Below are 24,782 nucleotides of genomic sequence, written 5' to 3'. Positions count from 1 at the left end.
TGTAGTCCCACTGTAGATCAGACACCTCTTATTTTAATTTGGAACTGTGCGTATAAGCGGAGGTTTCAAATGTATAAATAAGTGGTCTCTCATCAACAGTGGGACTTCATCAAATTTCAAAAGAAAGTAGGTGTATCTAAGTTCTACCATGACAGCAAGAGTGTTTTGAAAATGCTCCTCTCATGTAATGCATAATTACACATGGGTACAAAGGTCCACAATCCTAGAACATTCCGAAAAAGGGACACAGGTACTGTAGTTATAATTGTAACAAGATTAAAATACCCATGTGTCTTGACTAGTTCAAAATAACTGTTTAAAACACATAATATTTCAAAAAGAAGTTGTCAAATAAACCTCCAAAGATATGTTTTGACGGTTGCACATTTGCACTTTTTGGACTCAACCAAATCATTTCTCAGAATTTGATGTCTCATCATATCTTTGAAATTGACGTGACACATCATTTTCTTTAAATCTGCGAGACAAGTCATTTCTTGGAAATTAACATGACATCCCATTGCAGGGATGACAGGTTGTAGAAATAGTGAAGAAAATGCTGAAATGATTTCTCCATCAAAATTTATTAAATAACTGGATTTTAGATATCATGGAGGTGAACCTACGTAACAGTTTGAAATAATTCCCCAAAAGAAATACACATTATGAATGAATATGCCTATCTCTCCACCTCAAACTACGAAATGTCTGAACTTGACTTCCTTGTCCCTGTCCATGGCTGCCAAACAAGTTGTTCACAGTGACTGTGCTGTTACAAGTTGCATTATCATAGTATGTCACGGAGCAATACAGGCTGCAGGTGGATTTCTGAGAGACAGAATAAGTTCCTTGTACCTTCCTTCAAACTAAAAAAGCTGCACGCTTTTTCTGAGTCAATGGAAGTCACATGATATTGCATAGGTTAACCTCAGCTCAATCGAACAGCTGTTTTCTATCAATTTTAAATTTGACAATGTCACATTAAAACATGTTGGTAAGATAAATTCGTTGTAGCAGGATCACGCTGTCCATGGCGTTAGTCCGACGTTAATTAAGTTTTATAATTAGAATACTTGTATATGCAAGGGGTCTGCGTATGGTCCTCAGTTGTAAGTGACAACTAGGAGACGATGGCTTGCAGTATATACAATCTTACTTTATACAGGTAGATATAAAAATACAAAAGACACTATGTGCCTGGTCAGCACATAGTGGTAGTGGTTGTTGTTTTGGTGCCCCGGAGCACCCAGCCTAACCCTAGCTAGGCTAAGGGTAAGACCCTTCTTCTCTCTCTTTCTCCTCCTCTCTCTCTTCTGACTGACTGATATAGAAGATTTAACGTGCGCTTTCCGACTACAGCGTATTTCGCACACGGGCCTGGCCGGACCATTTAGTGTATTCCGAGAAGGGTGAAAGTGGTGTGTGCAACCCAAGGGGGGGCTTTTAGGGGTTGCTTATATTGATTTTTTGAAATTTTTAAATTTGGAATAAATGCCGAGGTGGGTGGAGGAGGGAACTAAGGGAGCCGGGTGAGGTGGGTGTTTGTATGTTTATTGGATTTTGGATTGGTAGATTAATTAATTTTTAGATGCGCTTAATTAGATCTGTTTTGATTAGGAATACGCCTAGGGCCTTGAAGTTTTCTAGTTTATTTTGAGGGTTTAGTATTTCATCTAGAGTAGGAACCTTATTTAGATTGAGGGTGGTTTGTAGTGTGGTTCTGTGTGTTTGATAGTGGGTGCAGTGAATGAGTGCGTGTTCTGTGGTTTCGGGTTGTTTGCAGTGGGGGCAGTTGCCTGTGGTGTGTCTTTTAAGTTGTTTTAGGTGGTTATTTAGGTTAGTGTGTCCTGTTTGGAGTTTTGTAATTAATCTGTCAATTTTTTTAGAGGGGTGTAGGATTTTAGGTTTGGCTAGTGGTTTTCTGAGCACTTTTTTGATTTGGCTATTTGAGTTTTGATATTGATTATGCCATTTTTTGGTTATTTTTTGTTTGTTTACACTTTTAATTTCTGATTTTGAGATGGGTAGGTTTAGGCTTATTTCTGGTATTTTGAGAGATAATTTAGCTGCTTTATCGGCGCTTTCGTTGCCGTAAATTCCTACGTGGGCGGGGATCCACAAGAAGGTTATTTGTTTGCCTGCTTTTGTTAGGTCGTTGGAGCTTTTAAGTATTTGGCTTATTAATTTAGGTCGTTTTTTGGTATTTTTGTTTTGGAGGGCTTGTAGTCCACTAAGGGAGTCAGTGAGAATTAGGATTTTTGTTGTTTTTAGATTGTTGGTTATGCAGGGCTGAGGCCATGCCCATAAGTTCGGCCGTGAATATAGATTGGTTGTTAGGGAGTCGGTAAGATTGTGTGGATATAACTGGTTGTGTGGTATGGACTCCGAAGCCTGTGTGGTTGGAGATCGGGTCTGAAGATCCGTCAGTGTATATGTGACACCAATTTGGCCAATTTTCGTGTATGTATGCAAGTGTGGTGGTTTTAGCTATGTTTGGGTCGGTTTGTTTATTTATTTGGTTAGCTAGCGTTGTGTCTATTTGGGGTATTTTGAGTTTAGGGGTGAAGATATTTGATTTTTTGCAGTTTTGTTTAAGATTTTGAGTTTGGTGTTCATTGAGGTAGTTAGTTATTCTTTGGGATATTGGGGTGAGTAAGGGGTGTTTACGAGCTAGAGCTTGGTTTCTTGGGCTAATGTTTTGGTTAATTAGGTTTTGGATGAGAGGGTTTGTTTGGGACGCGGCCCAGAAATTAAGGCTTAGATGTTCCCTGCGTAGATTTAGTGGCATTTCTCCTGTAAGGGCCTGAAGTGAGGTGTAGGAGGTGCCATGTTGGGTGCGTGTAATTAGTTTGAGAGCCTGATATTGTATTGATCAAGGCTTATATAGCCATGGTCAATTGACATTTAGTTAGTCATAAATAAATGTTAACACTAATTCATCAGTGACATACTTGCACATCTCGTTCAGGATGGCAGACAATCGATGTACAACACAACGGGGATTAACAATTAGGATTAGCATCTTATAAATAACGGCAATTAAGTGTTTCATGGCTCCAGGGTAATAAGCCTTTGGAATTAAATGTTCATTCAGACAATGGTTGTCGTAAATCAGTCGCTATGACAGCTGTCATGGGGTCTTATGCGTCCTGTGTTAGGTTATATATCACGAGCTACAGGGTTTTTATGAGTCCCACGTAGGTTTTATACCACGAACCCTAGGTGATTGGTTGGTATAGAACCTAACGCAGGACGCATAAAACCCTATGTACCGCTCATGATCCTGCTACTACTTATATGAACCCAGAGAATAATCCTGGGCTAACTTGCACAAAGTGATCTTAGCGCTACGACTATGGTAAGCCTATGTTAAAGCATGGGAGTTACGATCATCTTAGCACTAAGATCTCTTTGTGCAAATGGGCCCTGATCTGTAGTTATGTTCAACATTAACCTGATGATGTACTGGTGGAAATTAGCCAATGGGCACAACCAGTGCTAATGGAACACACCACCTGTTTTTTGGCTTCAGATGACGACACGAGAGATACTGCTAATTTTTGTGACCAATGATTGTGTGACCCCAAGACAATTTAATTAATTGTGTGTGTTCTCACACAAATTTCATCATGTTTGATAACCTGTTGTTCTGATATTGAACTTATACAAACTGTAATGGGTTACTGGCAGCTAGAACTATATGCATAGATGTGTAGGATGTCATTAGATCAATGTTCTTATGCACAGAGGTATCAGTAAGAAAAAGGATACCTCTTTTTAACCAATCAGAATCAATCATTCTTCTTTGTCATGTTAGAGTGTTTATTTAAGCCAATATTTAATTGCTCCAAAGTTTTAGCTTATGTAAAGTGGGAAGTGACCACATTCACCAGGAGATCTGTTAATACTTTTTAAAATATCTTACATGTCAAAAGATGGCCCTTTTTTTTATTCACTATATATATTCCTGAAAACCTGATTGTATAGAGAGACATAAAAGAAGATAGGTGGAATCTCTGTGTTAAATGTTTTGAAAAAGCTGAAGATTGGAGATTATAAAAAATATTTACAAAATCTGTTTGACATTTTCAACAAATCTTGTTAATATTTTTTATAGCCTCCAACAAAGACCTTTTCTCATGGATTGCAAGTTCTTACATGCTCCCACACATATTGAAAGTGGAGGTTATAATGAATAAAAACATATATACCGTTTGATTGCACTGCTATTGGTTCTTCTGTATGAACCCACACATCTTTTGCAGAAAAATTACCAAGTTGTCAAAACAGAACAACATTTGTCTTTTCTAGGTAACCTTTATATCCTAACCACATGGATTATAGTGTCACTCAATATGTTGTGTGTTATGTGATACAATGTTAAAATGTGGTCACAGGTTGAATTTCCTTCATTAAATCTGGCTTTGGTCTCTGAAAATTTATCCCTAATATTTGATAAAAGAAAAAAAATTGTTATCATTGTGTATAATGCAAAGAATACAATGTTGAGTACATTGCCATTATTTCTGTGTAATGGCAGTCCTCAGAATATAACATAAGAAGATTTTCAACAGATATTCCTCTTCACTGCCAATCCCAATGAAGCCAGAATATTCCTGCCAAAACACACTACCAATGGGAATTATGGCACTTCTTTTACTTATAATAGAACATCATAGATGCCTGATATATTGGGGAGGTGGACTAATTCCTTATGAAATAAAGGTAGTATTCTTAGAGTCATACACAATGATAACTCTTCTTTGATAGTTCCTTAGAATACATTACCTCTATTACATCATAGCCAGAACACACAAGAGGAAAAGGTGGGATCTGGCATCTAATAAACCCAGAAAGCTGACAGCAGTGAACAGTAAATGAAGTAGAAATGGTAAATAAAGAAGCGCAATACCTAATTTTCTTGAGAAACCTGTGATATCAGGACGTAACTTCAGATTAATATGATGATGTAACAGTGACCTCACCATCTGAATGATCTCACTTCTGGTTCTATTGACGGCACTTCTGTTTCTTACAGTGATTTAACCTCTGGTTCTGATGACGTCATTCCCTGTTCTGACCTCTCTTCCGTTTGATGATGTCACTTCCGATCTGGACGACATCACTTCCTGGACTGACAACATATTCAGTTTGACAACATTCATTAAGAACCCACAGTAAAAGAATGAAATCACCTCCAGATCTATAATGTGAGTTAAGCTGTTAAAAATTATCGGCTAACCCTGGCCAACAGTGTGATCAAAGTTAACTCCCCCCGCCCTGTTTCTCCTGAGAAAAGGTTGAGAACCTACTCAGACACAATAGCCAATGGTGTGTAACTCAGACACTTTTCCTGCCATGATCTTGGCTAGGAGACTTGAAACAGAGTCGCTTTATACAAAGGATCATAAGGAGGTTGTAGCAGCGCAGAGAACACAACAGATATATTCCACTTGGGGAAAGTATGTGGTATCTTGATGTCTTCTAGTTAAAACGATCTGATTAGACGGTTGAGTACTGGATGAGAACCTATAGATATGCCATTATGAAGAAGCGCAGAAACTTATGCTGACTAGCCCTCACTTGTACAATGTCTGAATTTCTTGTATTGTCTAAGATGAAGTAGGAAATCAGCAACCATAGGTACTGTTCCCTACAAATGTGGCATTCCTTCTGCTATCCACCACTGGCAGAAACTTTTCCATCAAGAGTCATATATGGATGATGAAGAAGGTCTCCAAGACTATTGCTTCAGAGGTGGACTTAAAAAACCTGGAAGCCTGCATCTTGGATGTGATTGCTTCCAAGTGTGTAGTGCAGGTAACAGGGACTGCTATAAAATATGTTTGATTTGGGTTAAGTCAGAAGACTAACCTTGAGAGGTTATTTCAAGCGGGGCTCTCAGAATAATGACACAATCTGTCTCTTCCATGGACTTCATTTCCTAATAATTTTTATGAAGTGTCTTGTGCCTCTGACCAATGCAACCCATCCCGGGCTCAATGCATCTTTGAAAAGATGATAATCTCATCTGGAGGAGGAAACATGAGGGGAATGACTGTAATGACATTGTGGTGAATGAGGCACTACTTCAATCACAGTAGTTCTTTCATTGGAGGTTGAATCATAGATTCCAAGTCGAGAGAACTTGTGTTTTTTATCCAATACTGTAGTGGATGTAATTGGAGCCGCCCTCTGTAGGCCAGGTCCGGAAGTGATGTGAGTATCGCTAGACATGACATCCACCATCTGTGAGATCATTTGGGTAGATCTTGAGCTTCATACATCTTGCTTTGAAGTGCCTCTGTGAAGCAGGAATCTGAATCCCATGTAAATGATATCCTATACCGGTGTCAATTCCAATTGGTTGGATGTACTAGAAACCCAAGGTAAGATAGCAACTGAATCAGAAATGTGGTGTTCTGTATGAACTGGGTCTTGTCTTGATCTGCTGACAAGAAATCATCCATGGAGTCTTACTAGACATAGATTAGCAAAACCGATGATAGGAGTTGTAAATCTCGTGCTAAGGTGCTATGGAGATTCCAAGTGGAAGAATTAACCAGGAACTTGTACTTCTGATGTTTACTGCAAACTGTAGAAAATGAAGGCAACTTGGATGAAAGGGAATATGCAGGTATGAGTCCTGCAAATCCAGACTTATGGCCCAACCTCCTAACATGAGAGGTACTTAGTTTCTTGACTGATTCCATTTGAAACTTTGGCAGACATACTAGATAGTCTCTGTTGAGCACTTTGTGATTAATAATCATGCACATTTTCGATGTGTTCTTCCGGACCAGGACAATTGGGGAGGATCTGATTCTGGGGAGGTGTTGTCTGATTCCTCCATATGTCATATGTCATTTTTGTCCAGTATTTTCCATTTGTCCAAGTTTGTCTGCCTACTTGGGCCCTGTCAAACAGAATCATCAACTCATCTGCCGAGATACAAGGGCTGGATGATAATGAAATAGTAGCTTGTATCTATTGCTTACAACTTTCAGTAACCGGTGTTCTGATGATACTGACTTTCACTTTTTGGTGTGAAACATGAGTCCCCCTTCTGCTGGTCCCCGAGTTGACGTAGTAATGAAATCTGGTAGTCTTTCATTGAGATCCATTAGCAAACCAAGTTCAATAGGATTTCGATGAACATGGAATTCTGGTAAATAGTCTACCTCTACCCTTGGAGTCTGCATGGAACATCATTGACATGGAGTAATGACAAGAGGAACTATCTTTTCAGGAAAAAACACAAAATGAATCCAATCCTGAACTGAATATGGCTTCGGTTGGGCAGATCCCATCTTACAGATTTATTGGCTCTAGCAGCTATATAGAGTGATAGTGGAAGACTGGAACTTCTGGTTAGTTTCCCAACTGACCTCATCAACAACTGAAACTAGTTTGTTGTTGAAGAACTCTTTAGAAGCAAAAAGGTGAGATACGACAGATTTCTTCAACAAGCCTGAGACCTTGTTTCTGACTTGAAACAGAAGATGAACTCTTTGAGAATACACAAGGTGACACATTTTTTATTTCTGGGTTTACGGATTTCAAACTCATTTCAAAAGTGAGGCAGGCCAATTTAAAAAAAAAAGCCTCTTACATTTTTTTACTTGAATTTTGTCCTAAAAGGGTAGGTAGGTATAAAAAATATCCTGAAGTAACAAAAGTAAAATAACTCAATTTTTCAAGAACATTTTATCATATCCCTGGCAATCAGCTTGTGCACAAATGGCAATATAACAATATTCATGTCATGGGTGGAAATGCATGAAATATGCTGCTATTTTGGCAGCATGGGCAACGTTTAACTTTTTCAACAGCAGCCAAACAGAAGATTACTGCTGTGACACCGAGTTCCCAAAGACTCTTAAGCTTGAGTGATAGATGAAGCCAACATTTATCAGGAAATTATCTGCTTGTAAGACATCTTTCCTACTACGTCTTTGGCCACACACTATTTGAAAGGTCTAATCAATCCTATTGTTTATAAATATGAAAGTTATGTGTATTACATTATTGAAATAATTCATTAACAACTTAATAAAGTTTGTTTTAAATAAATATTATGTAAGCTAAAACATTAATAACGTCCACATTAAGGACCAAATAAGGCAAATATAAGATTTCATAAAATCCACTTACCTATTTCTTTTTTATTTTCATTTGTTTAGATAGTCGGAACATTATTTTAAAAAGAATAACAAATAATATCTGTCATCACCCATTTCCCGATGATAGTGGCTGTCCGCTCACTAACATGAGGAAATACCTCTGTTTTAAAAGCTTTGTATGAATAACACATACATCGAAGGCTGCCATGTCAGTACACATAAAAAACTTATTTTGTTTCACCGACATAATCTGCTACAAGGGTCGTGATTGGTAAAATTTAAGCATGTGACCTAAGGCAGCCAATCAAATTACAGCAACGGTAATTTTCAGACTTTGGCCCAAGGTTTGGGTTAAATCCAAGCTCATTAAAATCAGATCATAGTTCTCGCTATTGCTAAACAAAGATCTGAGGACATCCAATTATGGGTCACGCCAGACTATCGTTGGGAATACCCTGTGTTAAAAGTTTTCGAGATTGCATGATTAGAAATCACATTCTGACAGTCACTTTCATGATCTGGTAAGCGACGCTCTGATTGGTCAGATGAAAGGTCGTTCTGACGTTACCCCTAATGGGATGTCCTCAGATCTTTGTTTAGCGGTAGCGAGAACTAATATAATGTCTGATTTTAATGAGATTGTGTTAAATCATGTTATTCTGAACGTTTAAAGCAGGAAATCGTGATCTATATTAAAAATATGGAACTTTATGGATGCAAAGTGCTAGGTTACCAGCTGTGACAAAGATTTCTTATGCATATATTTTGGCATTACACACGTGTACGAGCCGAGAAATTGAGGCAACGAAACCCGAGATGTCATTTGACTTTGAAATAATAACTTTGATGTCAGTTTGGCAAATTTTAGATATATTTTGTTGACTATATTACTTTGTATAATATATTCAAAGATTTGCTTGAAACCTCTTTATTTTGCTGTTTGACATGTTCGATGAGGACCCGTTGTCGAAGTGTGTCCGAGAATTTTAATTTCAATAACATTGCGGGAAAGTGTCTAGATCTAGTGAATACATTTTTAATCTATAGATAAAAGTGATAAAATCAAATGGAATACATATTTCAGACATTGTGAAATCTGATAGATTTAATAAATGAATGATATGACAAGTAGGTTAATAAAATTGTAAACTATTTTGATGTGACTTGGTCGGTCTACCCTGCGGTGTGACTCATGGCTTCTTGACCGTCCAACAGTGTTGAAAGAGTTAAACTGGTCACCACTGCACTTTGCGTTGTCAAGCTTTGATGGTATTAGAGAAGCATCCCAGCAAGAAATATCAGAGTGACTTCCCTTTGCTTTACGCTCGACGAGGAAATGAAATCTTTTTTTGTTTGAACTTTTTGACGAAAAGATCGGTGGTAATAAGAAAAAGGGTAATTTTCATTTTTATTATTTTTAACATTCAGACTTTGAAAGAGCGGTGCATCCGTAAACCAAGAAATAAAAAATTGTCGCCCAAGCTGTGTTGACCTCCATGTTTGAGCATGTTTCTCCTGCATTTTGATAATATCTTTAAGGGCAGTCTTGTTACACCATCAGGGTGTACCAGTGAACCATTCCACATACAAAGCATTTTCAAGGTGGGTGTGACATCAGTATCAGCATTAAGTAATCTCAGTGGTAAAATGTTTACTGACACTCCACAATCCAACTGGCATTTTACATTGGTATCATGCTCCACAATCATCTGAGCAAAAATATCTGAGCCGACGTTCTTTCCAACCTGGTTGCAAACTTCAACATCAGGATCCAATGACACACTGCTGATCACCTCAAGACAATCATCTTCCTCTGCTCCACTGTCTTCATTATCTGAGACAGAGTGAATCTTGCTAGCTTTGTTGTTACCATGTCGACAACATTGCTGATAATGATTCCTTCCCTTACACAGGGTACCGGTACATGTCTTTCCCCAGGCTGGACATTTCTGTCTGCCCATAATGTGTTTGTATCCACAAAACTTGCATAGATGTAAAGATCCTGCCTTCTGTGTATGCTTAGGCCTTGTATAGGTAGAGATTTACCATTCCTCTCTCTGTATTTATAAGACTTGTTTCCTGCTGAATGTCTGCTGACATGGTGTACATCTTCAGAATTCATGGCTTTAATTCTTACATTGGTTGCTTCAGCACTTCTGCATTTTGCAATGCAAGATTTCAGTGACAGATTAGTTTCCTGTAAAAGCCTTTTCCTGGTGTTGGGGTCTCTGATCCCTGTCACTATTCTGTCCCTTAATAGTGATTCACGTAGACATTCACAAAAATTACAGCTCTTTGAGAGTGTGCGAATAGCTGCAAGGTATATTCCTCAAAACTTTCTCCATCTGCCTGTACACGATTGTTCCAAATGTATCGTTAATACGTCTCATTAGTTTCTCCAATTGTGTATGAATCAAACTTGGCCATAATAGTAGTCACATCCCTGTGCTCTTTCGGCAAGAATTCCATTGCATTGTAGACTTTTAGTGCATCAGTTCCTATAGAATGCAAAAAAGCAGCAGCTTGATAATTCATTGGGTAATCATCTAGTTGTGAAACAATCACAAAGTTCTGCCACTCCTGTTTCCACATTCATCAATTATCTGCCAAATCACCCAACATTTTCAGCGGCAGTAGAGGTGTCAAATTTCGGCAACAGCATTTTCCTACCATGCGGTATCTGCGCGCCAACATGGTCGTCATGTCTGTCCGCTTCACGTTCTTCCTGACCATCTATAATGTTCATCAGCTAGGAAATCGAATGTGAAAATCGTGTGAAATGTTCATTCATTCACCAAAATGCACAATTAATCCAGAATAATCAAAATCCTGTAGTCGCAAAGCATGTGCGATTCTGCCGAGGTCCGAGAAATACTCACTCGCTTGGTGAACTGTCCCATCCGTGTAGGCACCCAGCACTACTGACAGCGTCAATTCTAGTGGTAAACATCAACATCAAGTTAATTCCACACCACTGCTACCATGTTTCAATATCCCGTGTTATCCAAACACTAATTACAGAGACAACACGAAGCACGTCTGACTTCACACGTTTACTCTGAGGCCATGATGTAAAAAGCCCGGATGTACGGGGATCAGTTATTGTACTGGACAGTGATATGATAGGGAGTAGTCATTACTTGATATTGCAACATTATGTAGCAAAACCAACTTGGTCCAGCCTCACCTCTGCTGGCATACCCACGCCGTTGCTGTAGATAGGTAGTATCAAATAACAAACCAATTTATGTAAGTTGCTATGATAATTATGTTCACAAGATCCATATCTTTAAATCTGGACATCGAAACATGCATCTCGGTGAAAACATTTCTGATTGATTGGAGTGAGTGAGTGAGTATGGTTTTATGCCGCTTTTAGCAATATTCCAGCAATATCACAGCGGGGGACACCAGAAATGGGCTTCACACATTGTACCCATGTCGGGAATCGAACCCGAGTCTTCGGCGTGACGAGCAAACGCTTTAACCACAAGGCTACCCGATTGCCCCTCTGATTGATTGGAGCTTCATGAGTTTTGTAAACACTTCGGTAGTTTATCATCCCTTACTCTGGTTAATATGGCCTCGGTCTGCTGTAGTATCTTGTCTGTAAAAGATTGCAAGGGCAGAGTGGGGAAAGCCTCAGGTTGAAGTGGTCATTCCGCCGACACTGCATGTTCAGTCCATTGTTGGACAGGATCCGCTTTTACTAGGGGTCGACAAGAAGGTATGATGTTCAACTGTTCTTCAATTATCTCAGCATAAGATAAACCCAGTTTAAAAAATTCTGCTGATCCTTATCACTCCCTGCACAGAATGAAGAAGAATCCTCTGAACCATGAAACGCCTCTTCTTGGAGGGGGAGGAGTTGTGAGAGCGATCTGTTACGTCGCAGTGACCTGTCACTAGTGCTAGGTTTAGGTAGAGTTTCATGAGCCATGCTCTGAATAACAGGATGGTACCTGGATGAGAAAAGGTGGTGGATGGCCTCCTCTTAGTAGCTTGAGCAGCATGTGATCAAACACCATCTCTCAAGCTATCCAATCTGAACCCTCAGATAACTCCATGACGGTAAGAAGAAGTAACTTCAGCAGCACATGCTCTATAATCCATATCTGATTCCGGCTTGGTAAACGCCCTTAAAGGAGAAGATTTATAAATCTCTGTAGACTAAGCAACACACCCGTTAATCTCTGAGACAGGGAGGCTAGTGGCCATGCCCCTTTTAACAGATTTATCCTTGGTAAGTTGTAATGCCAAAATATCTTTCTTCATATAAGATGGTTGTTGATTACCTGATTCCGTGATTGCTGATTGCACAGGTTCACCTGGCCGGAAGCTTGCCCTTCCGCAACTCTGACCTTCATCCATTGATCCAGTGAGTCCAGGTGTTTAGCTCCCTCCACGGCAGCATCATAACCTTTTCCTTCTCCTTATCCAAGGGCAAGTGAACAGAGGGGTATGTATGCCTGGGGCTATTGCCATCTTGCACCTTCTTGATGTTGTAAGAGATTGCTCCTGAGCGCAAGCAACACCATAGATGTCTTATCCTTATAAGATGATGATTATCTCTTAGATCTCGTCTTTTAAAATGAACACTTGTGAAGTTGAATTCCATGCTAACATTAATTCTTGGAATTGAACATCAGTAGTGAATTACATTGATCACATCTAGAATCCACTGTACACAATACATCTCTGTATTTGTAACACGATAGATGAGACCCCACAAGAATCGGATCAAGCCACATTCTGGGCAAAGCTGTGTGTAATTTATTCCCAACATGATCACAAACACTCTACTGACATAAATCCTTCAGATAATAATATAACTGTGAAAACATAATGCGAAAATTAACTGATTTGGGGGCAGGAAAAATTGCCGGGAAACTTTTTCCCTGTCTCCTTTAGCACACAGAGAAAAGAAGTTATTAATTTCCCAATTGCATATGCATGGAATATGATTTGGCACGAACATTGGAGCTTCGTTATGATTGCTTATTAGTTGGCAGTGAAGAGGAACGTCTGTTGAAAATCTAAATATTTTATAGAGTGAGGTCAGCCATTACATAGAAATAATTGCTTTGATGTAAGAGAGGTAATGTATTTGAAGGAATTATAGACAATCTGTTATGTAATGTAGTTGTACATATAAGGAAGAGAATATATGGATGTCAACTTCTTTATTATGAGGAGCACAACGTCAGGTGAATGAATGCCATGAGGCAGAGAGCATAAGCCTCATCAAGAACAAAGCCAACATAGATGTCACCTTCTCTAGTGGCAAGTCCATCAAGACACATCTGCAAGCAAATGGCAGAGGCAGAGGCACAAGCAGCGCAAGTCCCAAGCCCCGAAGATGTATTTACCAGATCCCCTGCGACTGTGGCCATCCGTACATCGGAGAAACCCTCAGACCCCTCAAAACCAGACTCAAAGAACATCGGACCTCTGTTAACATACTCAACCTGAAATATGCTATTTCTGAAGCAAAACCTTAACATGACGTGGGAAGCCACCAAAGTCCTGTCTACCAACAACAAGAACTGGCGGCAAAAAAACCTACAAGGAGCCATTGACATCAGGAGACACCAGTCAGCCATGAACCGTGACCAGGGAACATATCTACCTAGTGCTTGGGACTTATTGCTTGGATCTGTGTTGATATTTGTCGGGGCTAATTACCTAGCTGGCTTCAATTTGCCCTTGCTATGTCCATTCTTTCGCCTTTACCCCCAGCCTCCTGTTTGCCCTTTACCCCCAGCCTCCTGTTTACCTATTAATTATCTATGACAACTTAAGTACTGGCTTCCATACCATCAGCGCTAATTACTGTAAAATGTTGGCTTCCATTGTCCACTGCTAATCACCTATCAGCACCAATCATCTGTTGGCTTCCCTTGTTAGTTTCTACCCTTTATTACATATTCCACCTTTTGTTATCTTTTGTTATTCTTACATGTACATATACATGCTCTCTGCCTCATGGCATTCATAAAAAAAATCCTCATCCTAACCGACTCCCTCAGTGGACTACAAGCCCTCAAAAATAAAAACACTAAAAAACGCCCCAAAATAATAAATCAAATACTCAATAGCTCAAACAACTTAATTAAGGTAGGTAGACAAATAGAGTTCATTTGGATCCCCGCCCACGTAGGAATCTTTGGAAATGAAAAGGCAGATAAAGCAGCAAAATTATCCCTTAAACTCCCAGAAATGAGCTTAAACTTACCCAGGTCAAAATCAGAAATCAAAAGTGTCACTAAACAAAAAATCAACAAAAAATGGCAAAATATATACCAAAACTCAAATAGCCAAATCAGGAAAGTACTCAAAAAAACCCTAAATAAACCAAAAATACTACACCCATCCAAAAAAATCGACAGGCCATACCAAACTAAATAATCACCGTAAAATAGCTAATCTACACACAACAGGAAACTGCCCACATTGCAAACAACAAGAAACACCAGAACACGTACTCATTCACTGCACACTCTACCAAACACACCGAACAACACTACAGACCACCCTAAATCTTAAAACGGGACTTACACTAGAATCAATCCTAAATCCACAAAATAAATTAGAAAAATTCAAAGCCTTAGGCATATACCTAATAAAAACAGGACTAATTAGTCGCATTTAAACCCCAAATAAAATATTAAAACCAAAACTACCTTATTTAATAACCACCCAACACACACAGCTCCCTTAGTTCGTCCCCCACCCACTCTTGGCATTCTTTCCAAATCTCAAAATTTCAAAATTACTATATAAGCAACCCCTAAAGCCCCCCTCCTGGGTTGCACAAACTCACTTTTCCCCTTTTTGGAAACACATTAAATGGCCTGGCCGGGTCGGAAAGCGCACGTTAAATCTCCAATATAAGTAAGTAAGTGGCATTCATTCACCCGATGAAGCAGTAAGCATATACTCCGAAATGTTGTGTTCCTCACAGTAAAGAAGTTGACATCCACATATTTCTCTTCCTTATGGGTATCACTTCTAAATGCCTTTCAAAGACCTAGTTGTACATACATTACCCATGAATCATAACAGAGATATACACCATAAAAGAGATCTCCCTTTTTATGTAGGTTGTAGACTAATAATTATTCTCTGCCCATACATCAGGGAATATACCCCAGTAAAAATAAATGTGATTTTCAGAAGGGCATGATGACATTATCTTGATCTCTCAGCATTTCAATTAAAATCTCATCAACACTGGGTGATTTTCCATTCCTTAAATGACCACTGGCTTTGTGTATTTCTTCTTCTGTGACTTCACAGTGTAGTCCACATTCATCAATATCATCAGTTATGTAAATGTTGTTGGTGATTTGACCCAGCAACATTTCTAGAGCAACTAGAAACAAAAGCAGCCCCATTCGCACCATTTCCAGATTTACCTGAAACTTCCCCACCAGAAACATGTCTCATGAACAAATTTGACTTTACCCAATGAGATGACAGCTGACCTCACCACTGTCTGTATTTATATTTGATCCCTAATGTTGTCAAATGCAGTTAAATGCAATGTCAAACTTAGGCCTGTGCCACTAGGTACCCAAAAGCAAACACTTCTGGTTTAATCTTATACTTCTGGTTTGAAGAAACCTTGTGGTCAATGCATGACAACTTTTAAACAGAAAGTCCCATGTCTGTAGCTATCTTAATGAAAAATGAATTCGTGTAGTATGACCTTGACCCTTATTGTTTTCATGCTACTGATTGAATGTAGGTTACTGCTCTCGCTGTGTGTCTCTGTGTCTGTGTCTGTGTCTGTGTCTGTGTGTCTCTCTCTCTCTCTCACAGACAGTGAATGGGATGTCTAAACATGTTTGAAACCAGGTGAAGTGCCATAATTCAGGAAGTCTGTACTTGCAGGTGGTTTCTGGCTGACTCCGAAGAGAGACATAGGTGCACCCGATGTGCCAAAAGCAACTTTGTTTTCTGTTTCTGTGAGGAAGTCATCATCTTCCATCTGTAACAGAAAGGGCTGTTCTAACAATTGCATGAAATAAACATGAAATAACATTATGTGACAATTTTTAATGACAATTTAACAGAGTACCACAGGTACAGAAGCTGACTTTTATTCAGTGATCTGCTGTTTAAAGGGTGAGGTTGTACAGAATTAGGTATTTTTGCATGAAAGAGATAATAGCCATTAGATCACAAATCGACCTCCGGGATGACAATTTATTATACGTCAAACAACAGAACAATACAATACAAGTAACCCACATAGGTTATGGACAGACAAAACATATGACACACAGCTACCCTAACAATTAACTAACAGGCTTAGTATAGGGGGATGCCTTACACAGACCAGCAGCTCTCCCGGACTGAGACTCCCATAGACGTAATAGGGAGAATGGATATTAGACATTAAACATAATAACATATAACGGGATGGTCACTGTCAGCTTCCATCAGCACATGACAACAGCAAAGTCCAGCCAATATTCCCATAGGCTAATTATCATGATAATGGTAGTCATAAGACACCAAGGACAATCTAAAACAGATTTATGCAAATGTGGCAGGCTCAAGTGTTTTATACATATCCTCGTGTCATTGAAGTTCAATCACTTATGAAAAGTTGCTGAATATTCATAGTAATATTCACATAATCTATTTTTCAAATATCTTACCTCTAAACATTTTTATTTATGACAAACATTTCCAAAATCCAGGTATTTCCAGTTAAATTGACACTAGTGGCATGGCTGCCAACTCACTGTCAACAGAAGTGACCCAGAAAGCTATGTCTAGGGCTGGGACGGCTGACTTGGGTACTCGGGTCGGGTAGGTACTGAGTAGGACCCAGGTACCCACAGGACGACCCGGAACCGTGGTTAATCACATTTGGACTCGTCCCAGCCCTAGCTACATCACACAAGTTTGATCATTTGATTGGCTGGCTTTTCGCATAACTGAGATGATATGTATGGACAATCTCTTGTGTCAAAATCTGAATTAGAACAGTCCACAGATGTTTTATATCTTTGTCCATGAAATGTTCATTTTATGTTTTAATATTGAAAAAAAATAATGACGAAAAGTCACAAATATCAAGCTTATATACAAGGTTGATGCAGGAAGTCATTCTTCAGGCTCATCGTGACGGGCATGAAAACTCAGAAGCACAACACGACCTGGTGTGCAGAAACGTAAATGTGTCCAGTGCTGACATGTAGGGTGGGTACATTGTGCCCAGGTTGTAATGATCAGTGAGACATGGGTGTAGGCAGTACAAACAAAATAATGTGATGCTGACGTGCACATTCGATCAGTGGAATTGATATGTGGGATCTATGGCCATCTTACACAATTGGAAGTGGACAAAATGCAGATGTGGAGACAGCATGCTTCAGGAAATGCTCTGTTAGATAGTGTTGAAACATCTCTGTGTCATGACCAGCCCGAGTTGCTTATGTAGCAGGGCGTGGAGTCATCCTACAGATGACATCCTTACCTTGTCAGCTTGCTGACGGGGTTAACCTCTTTGGTCATGTGGACAAGGCGTCTGACCTCTGATCAGAAGGTCAGTGGTTCGAATCCCATCTCGGGACTCAGAAATTTTATGGCCGCTACATTGGCGCCCAACGTGGGGCTGAGCATGTTCATATTAAATTTGAGCAAATTAAGCCTCAGTACCCTACTATGCGGCCCGGTACGTGCCTTCTGTTGACGGGGAAGTATGTAGCAGGGCGTGGAGTCATCCTACAGATGACATCCTTACCTTGTCAGCTTGCTGACGGGGTTAACCTCTTTGATCATGTGGACAAGGTGTCCGACCTCTGATCAGAAGGTCCGTGGTTCGAATCCCATCACGGGACTCGGAAATTTTATGGCTGCTACACTTACAGTGCCTGCTGCTGCTTGGGTACCTCCTGAAAGGAGTTCTTCCAGCATCCTCTTGCCCTTGAATACAAAATATGGTGGTATAGAAAAAAACAGACGTATTGCCGCAACCTATAACAGTTGTAGTACTTAATCTTGATGTTGTCACTGAAGCTGGAGTACTCTGACTCGACGTGACTACTGATGGTGGGGTATGATTCTCCAAAGGTCTCTTATCATCAACTTTATGATAAGTCAATGAGGGCATGTCTTCAGGTTGTATTTATCCATGATGAGTCTAAGCTCATTAAAATAATGAGTGACGGTCTCCTCTGACCTAGCTTTCGCTCTCTGTATCTCAAGGGATCATGGCTTACTCACTGATAGATCAGGCCGTTCATCAATCCATAGAACCACTGAAGTGATAGGGGTTGTTTATCCTTTGACTTCTTTCCAAGATGAATTGCTAGATCTGTGGCAATACTAGTAACCTCAGGCCTAGTATAGCCATACCCAAAATTTGCCTTGGCGTCAATATGTGAAACAAGTCCCTGTTCTTCTTCTATGGACAATAGTGGTTCTCTACCAGTGGTAGTGCATTCAATAGAATCCCACTAATCCTGTAATGAAGTGTAGCAAATGGAACAGCAAAGGTAGTGGTAGGTTTCCTAATTGCCATTCCTACCAAAATGAGCATAATATGCCTTGTCTACAGCTGCAGACAAATATTGCCTATATTGGCCTCTTCTGGTTGGTTCACCATTGATCAAAACAAAATGAAGCTTTATTTTATAGATCATCAAAACTACAGAGACAGACATTCTCAAAATGCATTCTGTATTCAATAAGAAATGACCCTTACTTGTTTCCATAGTTTAAATTTTGGCGAGGACATCACATGTCTGGTCATGTGACATTTACAGCAGGAAAGTAAACAAGCAGACGATTGGTGTGCCGTCAATTTACAACGTGTGAATTAGTTACATTAGTGATCTCGGGTTAAAAAGTAGTAGTCTGCTAAATATGAGCTATGACTTACATTTGGTAACTTGACACTAAGAATTTTCCGGTCCAAGCGAACAAAAGCAGTGTTGCCAGAAGATCAAAGCTGCAGGTACTGTAATTTCTCATTACATATCACAAGAATTATCATTAAAACTGGACTATCGAAGTTACATGTCGATCGAACTTGTGTGACTTGATGATTTGTACATAACTTTTAGTTAAGATTTATTAGTTAGTAGTAAGGTTATATGACCTTGTTGGTGTTGTCTATGGTACTTTTGCTATGTTGGAAATGCATTTGCTCAAGGCCCCATCCCACATTCAAACTAATACTGGTGTCTCATTGCTGGAAATCTTGCCGAGAGAAATTCTTTAAGCGTGTATCATTTGTCTCTTTGCTGATGCAGCTTTGTCAGCCATGAATACAAAGATATTGACCCAAATTCCTTTGTTGTTTTCAGGTTTGTATTACATTTTATGGTCGAAATAAGGCTGCAATATACTGGTAAGTGTACATAAGGTAACCTACATTTGAAAATACTATATTTGTAAACACTGGCAAATGGTTAGATTGAGTAATTTGCATATTTCATGTTCGCGCTACCCCCACGGTATGCATGTATGATGATATTCGTTACCTAACCTGTATATACTTTCTGTTAGGCAATATATAATACATTAATGTAGGATGCAAACAGTATTTTGTCCAAACACCGCTGTTTGTTGGTTACTGCAGTCACGTGACTTTCCACCATTTCATGTACACACTTTGGGCTTAGTACTAGATGTAGTAAATATTGAAGCTTGTAGAATCAAAATATACTACCTCCCTGGTTGTTGAACACATCTTGTCAGTTATCCCCTCTATATCATTAGGTATATCAATTTAACTTTCCATAGTCATTGTAATGGAATCTATCCCAGGGGTATGGGAAACAACTCTGATAGTCTTGTTTAAAAAGTGATTTGCAGGGTGCTTCAATTGTACTGTAATGTTATACATTGTAATGTAATGCTTTTCACTATAAATCCATTTATTATAATTCATGTGTAATTTCTTGATATCCATAATTTATCATAGTACATTTTGGAGTATTATTCTGTAGTATATTTCCATGTAAAACACTTGATATTTCAAGCAGAGTTTCTGTTAAACTCATTTCCCAGTACATGCTGCTTGAAGTATAGTTACTATTCTTGTACTGTAAATAATGGATAATACATTTTAATGATAGGATTTATGGTTCTCATGTTTATTGAAAGTTAATATTGATCCTGGTAACCATTCTATTGATCAATGATTATTGTACTAGGGGTTCATATCGTCTAGACTAGTGTTGACATGAATAACAGACAGAACTAAGTAGATACATAGATACTTTGTTGTAACTATGCCTAGGCTAGTCAATGAGTTTTATGTTATATCCGTTGCGCCATGCCAAGTTGTAAACTTGATGACAATACAAGTTTTGTCAGCCATGTTCTTATGAATACAAAGATACTGACTGAGTGATTGTGAGCTGGGTAACATTATTTTATTACAATATTTACATTATTAGGGCTCCAAGCCGAAAGGCTGTAGAGCCCTATTGTAATCGTTCGATTTATTATTATTATTAGGGCTCCAAGCCGAAAGGCTGTAGAGCCCTATTGTAATCGTTCGATTTATTATTATTATTTATTATTATTATTATTATTATTATTTATTATTCCGCCGATTTTTGTACCAGGCCTAGCAAAATAACCACTTGCCTGATTGTGTTCAAATTTTGTATGTGTATGTGGACTGTTGGGTACTAGTGCCCGCCAAAAATCCAAGGCCATAGGCCCAAAGGCCAAGGGCAGATAACTGAAAAACAAGTATTTTTTGACGATATATTTTGCCCTGCTGCTCCACAACCGTTTGTCCGTTTACTTTCAAACCTTGCATGTATCTGCTGCTTCAGTTCTTTGATATTTTTTGTTCTTTGACTTTGGTCATTGATCACGTGGTTTGGCAGTAATATTGGATTCAAGGTTTTGCCAAGGTTTTTTGGGCACCTGTCTTCAAATTCTATCTCCTCTGAATCCACTGCATGAAATGATTTCAAACTTTCTGAGAATTGTCTCCATACAGAACACAACAAATTAGCATAGCCGTTTTTTTATATCTTTTTTAGTTGCGGCCATATTGGATTTTGATTTTGATAATTTTTTTCACCAAAATTTTACTTTAAAGATCATATCTTGTAAGGTTCTCCACAGAAACTATTGAAAGTTTGCATGAAGTTTTGATACTATATGTACCTCATTTTTTTTCTGGGTTGCATACTGAAAGCACCACCGCTTGGTGGTATTACTTGATTTTAGTAAAAGTTATTGAGTACAAATTGACTTGAGTACAAATACTGAAGGAAGCGCCTCATAAATCTACTATAAACCCCCATTCACTGGCTTTGCAGATACTCAAGCGTTCTCCACAGTCTTGTTCAATATTATGTGTACTACCCTTGACGACCAGAGTTAGAATTGGCCTTTTTCAACCGATGCTTGTCCTAAGAGGCAACTATGCTTGTCACAGGAGGCGACTAATCGGATCGGGTGGTCAGACTTGCTGACTTGATTCTTCATTTCTCAATTGCCAATTACTACAGTACCTTATTTTTGACGGCGTTGTTAAAAGCAAACCATTTGCGGATTAGAATATGGGAAACTGTGGCACACGCCAATTTGGTAGCGGCAATGTCCTGCAAACGGTGACTATCTTTTGACGGAGTTGGTACAAGCAAACTATATGCGGATTCGAACATGGTCGAAGTCAAACATGAGTTAAGAACACACTGGGACACGTGTGGTGATGTCTCACAAGCGGTTCATTACATTTGATGGCGTTGGTACAAGCAAACCATATGCGGATTCGAACATGGTCGAAGTCAAACATGAGTTAAAAACACACTGGGACACATGTGGTGATGTCTCACAAGCGGTTCATTACATTTGATGGCGTTGGTACAAGCAAACCATTTTGGGATTCGAACATGGTCGAAGTCAAACATGGGTTAAGAACACCCTGGACACGCGTGGTGATGTCTCACAAGCGGTTTACTACATTTGATGGCGTTGGTACAAGCAAACCATATGCGGATTCGAACATGGCCGAAGTCAAACATGGGTTAAGAAGACACTGGGACACATGTGGCGATGTCTTGCAAGTGGTTCCTTACATTTGATGGCGTTGGTACAAACAAACCATTTGAGGATTCGAACATGGTCGAAGTTGGAAATCGGTTAAAACATCCTGGGACACCCAGGTCAATTTAGTAGTGCTGATGTCTCACAAGAGGTTCTTTACATTTGATGGCGTTGGTACAAGCAAACCATTTGGGGATTCGAACATTGTCGAAGTCAAACATGGGTTAAGAAAACACTGGGACACGTGTGGTGATGTCTCACAAGCGGTTCATTACATTTGATGGCGTTGGTACAATCAAACAATATGCGGATTCGAACATGGTCGAAGTCAAACATGGGTTAAGAACACACTGGGACACATGTGGCGATGTCTCACAAGCGGTTCATTACATTTGATGGCGTTTGTACTAACAAACCATTTCAGGATTCGAACATGGGCGAAGTTGGAAATTGGTTAAAACATCCTGGGACACCAGGTCAATTTAGTAGTGGTGATGTCTCACAAGAGGTTCTTTACATTTGACGGCGTTGGTACAGGTAAACCCTTTGAGGATTCGAATATATGAACGAGGTGGGAAACAGATTTAGCACTTTATCTCAGCAATGCGACAGGAACCCGGAGCCCGGACGAACGCAGAACGCTAATCCATTTGACTGGAGCCCAACTGACAAAGAAGTTACAGCCTGTTAAAGAGTCACCAAGCCGAAAGGCTGAAGAGTCCCAGTGTTAGCGTTTGATTTAATATTATTATTATTCCGCTGATTTTTGTACCAGAGCTAGAAAAATAACCACTGGCTCGATTTTGTTCACATTTTGTGTGTGTATGTGGACCTTTGGGTACTAGTGCCCGCCAAAAACCCAAGGCTGTAGGCCTAAAAGCCAAGGGCAGATAACTAAAAGAACAGAATATTTTGAAGATGTATTTCGCCCTATTGCTCAGCAACCGCTTATCCGATTACTTTGAAACCTTGCATGTATCTCCTGCTTGAGCTGCTTGACATTTTTTGTACTTTGACTTTGGTCATTGGTCTCGTGGTTTGGCAGCCATTATGGATTCAAGGTTTCCACAGTGTTTTTTGGGTACCTGTCTTTAAACGCAAACAACTCCGAGTCCACTGCATGAAATGCTTTCAAACTTTTTGATAATTGTCTCCATACATAACACATCAAACTTTAGTAGCCGATTTTGGAATTCTTTTTTAGTTACGGCCGTATTGAATTTTGATTTTGATCATTTTTTTTCATCGAAATTTTACTATAAATATCACATCTTGTAAGGTTCTCCACAGAAACTATTGATTGTTTTACATGAAGTAAGTGTGCTATATGTACCTCATTTTTTGTTCTTTGACTTTGGTCATTGGTCACGTTGTTTGGCAGCCATTATGGATTCAAGGTTTCCGCAGTGTTTATTGGGTACCTGTCTTTAAACGCAAACAACTCCGAGTCCACAGCATGAAATGCTTTCAAACTTTTTGATAATTGTCTCCATACATAACACATCAAACTTTAATAGCCGATTTTGGAATTCTTTTTTAGTTACGGACGTATTGAATTTTGATTTTGATCATTTTTTTCATCGAAATTTAGTAAGGTTCTCCACAGAAACTATTGCAAGTTTACATGAAGTTAGTGTGCAATATGCATCTCATTTATTGTTGTTGGTTGTATGCTAAAAGTAACACCGCTTGGTGGTAATATTTGATTTATATTTGGGACACCCCTGGAACACGCCGATTTCGTAGCGGCGATTTCCGGTGACTATCTTTTGACAGAGTTGGAACAAGCCAACCTTTTATGGATTCGAACATGTTCGAGGTCGGAAATGGTTTTAGAACACACCTGGACACCCTGGAACACGCCATTTTCCTTGCGACAATACCCTGCAAGTGGTGCCTACATTTGACGGATTTGGTTCAAGGAAACAGGGACGAACAGGGACGTTTGGGCACAGTGTTACTTGGAGCCCGCCATTGCTGCTTGCAGCTTTAATTTATTATTATTATTATTATTATTATTATTTATTATTCCGCCGATTTTTGTACCAGGCCTAGCAAAATAACCACTAGCTCGATTTTGTTCAAATTTTGTGTGTGTTTGTAGACCATTGGGTACTAGTGCCCGCCAAAAAGCCAAGGCCGTAGGCCCAAAGGCCAAGGGCAGATAACTGAAAAACAAGTATTTTTTGACGATATATTTTGCCCTGTTGCTCCACAACCGTTTGTCCGTTTACTTTCAAACCTTGCATGTATCTACTGCTTCAGTTGCTTGATAATTTTTGTTCTTTGACTTTGGTCATTGATCACGTGGTTTGGCAGCCATATTGGATTCAAGGTTTTGCCAGGGTTTTTTGGGCACCTGTCTTCAAATACTATCTCCTCTGAATCCACTGCATGAAATGATTTCAAACTTTCTGAGAATTGTCTCCATACAGAACACAACAAATTAGCATAGCCATTTTTTTATACCTTTTGTAGTTGCGGCCATATTGGATTTTGATTTTGATCATTTTTTTCACCGAAATTTTACCTTTAAGATCATAGCTTGTAAGGATCTTAACAGAAACTATTGAAAGTTTGCAGGAAACTTTGAGACTATATGCAGCTCATTTTGTCCTGGGT

At 39.2% G+C, this 24,782-nt stretch overlaps 1 protein-coding gene and 1 pseudogene across 1 annotated transcript in view; both read right to left on the bottom strand.

Annotated features, from left to right (window-relative positions):
• Positions 1-13,331: 13,331 nt before the first annotated feature.
• LOC139468155 (RNA polymerase I-specific transcription initiation factor RRN3-like) overlaps positions 13,332-24,782 on the bottom strand; it is a 346,794-nt gene continuing 335,343 nt past the window's right edge. Inside the window, exon 17 of the mRNA XM_071249934.1 lies at positions 13,332-16,116. Coding sequence (XP_071106035.1) covers positions 15,964-16,116 — 153 coding nt within the window. The 3' untranslated portion in view covers positions 13,332-15,963. The remainder of the gene's footprint in view (positions 16,117-24,782) is intronic.
• LOC139469041 (uncharacterized) lies at positions 17,369-18,805 on the bottom strand (annotated as a pseudogene).

Source organism: Haliotis cracherodii, unplaced genomic scaffold (assembly GCF_022045235.1).
Source record: "Haliotis cracherodii isolate W230 unplaced genomic scaffold, xgHalCrac1.p SCAF_2, whole genome shotgun sequence".
NCBI classification, from domain to species: Eukaryota; Metazoa; Mollusca; class Gastropoda; order Lepetellida; family Haliotidae; genus Haliotis; species Haliotis cracherodii.
The sequence above is the reverse complement of the archived record's forward strand: the minus strand, read 5'-3'. Positions and strand labels throughout refer to the sequence as shown.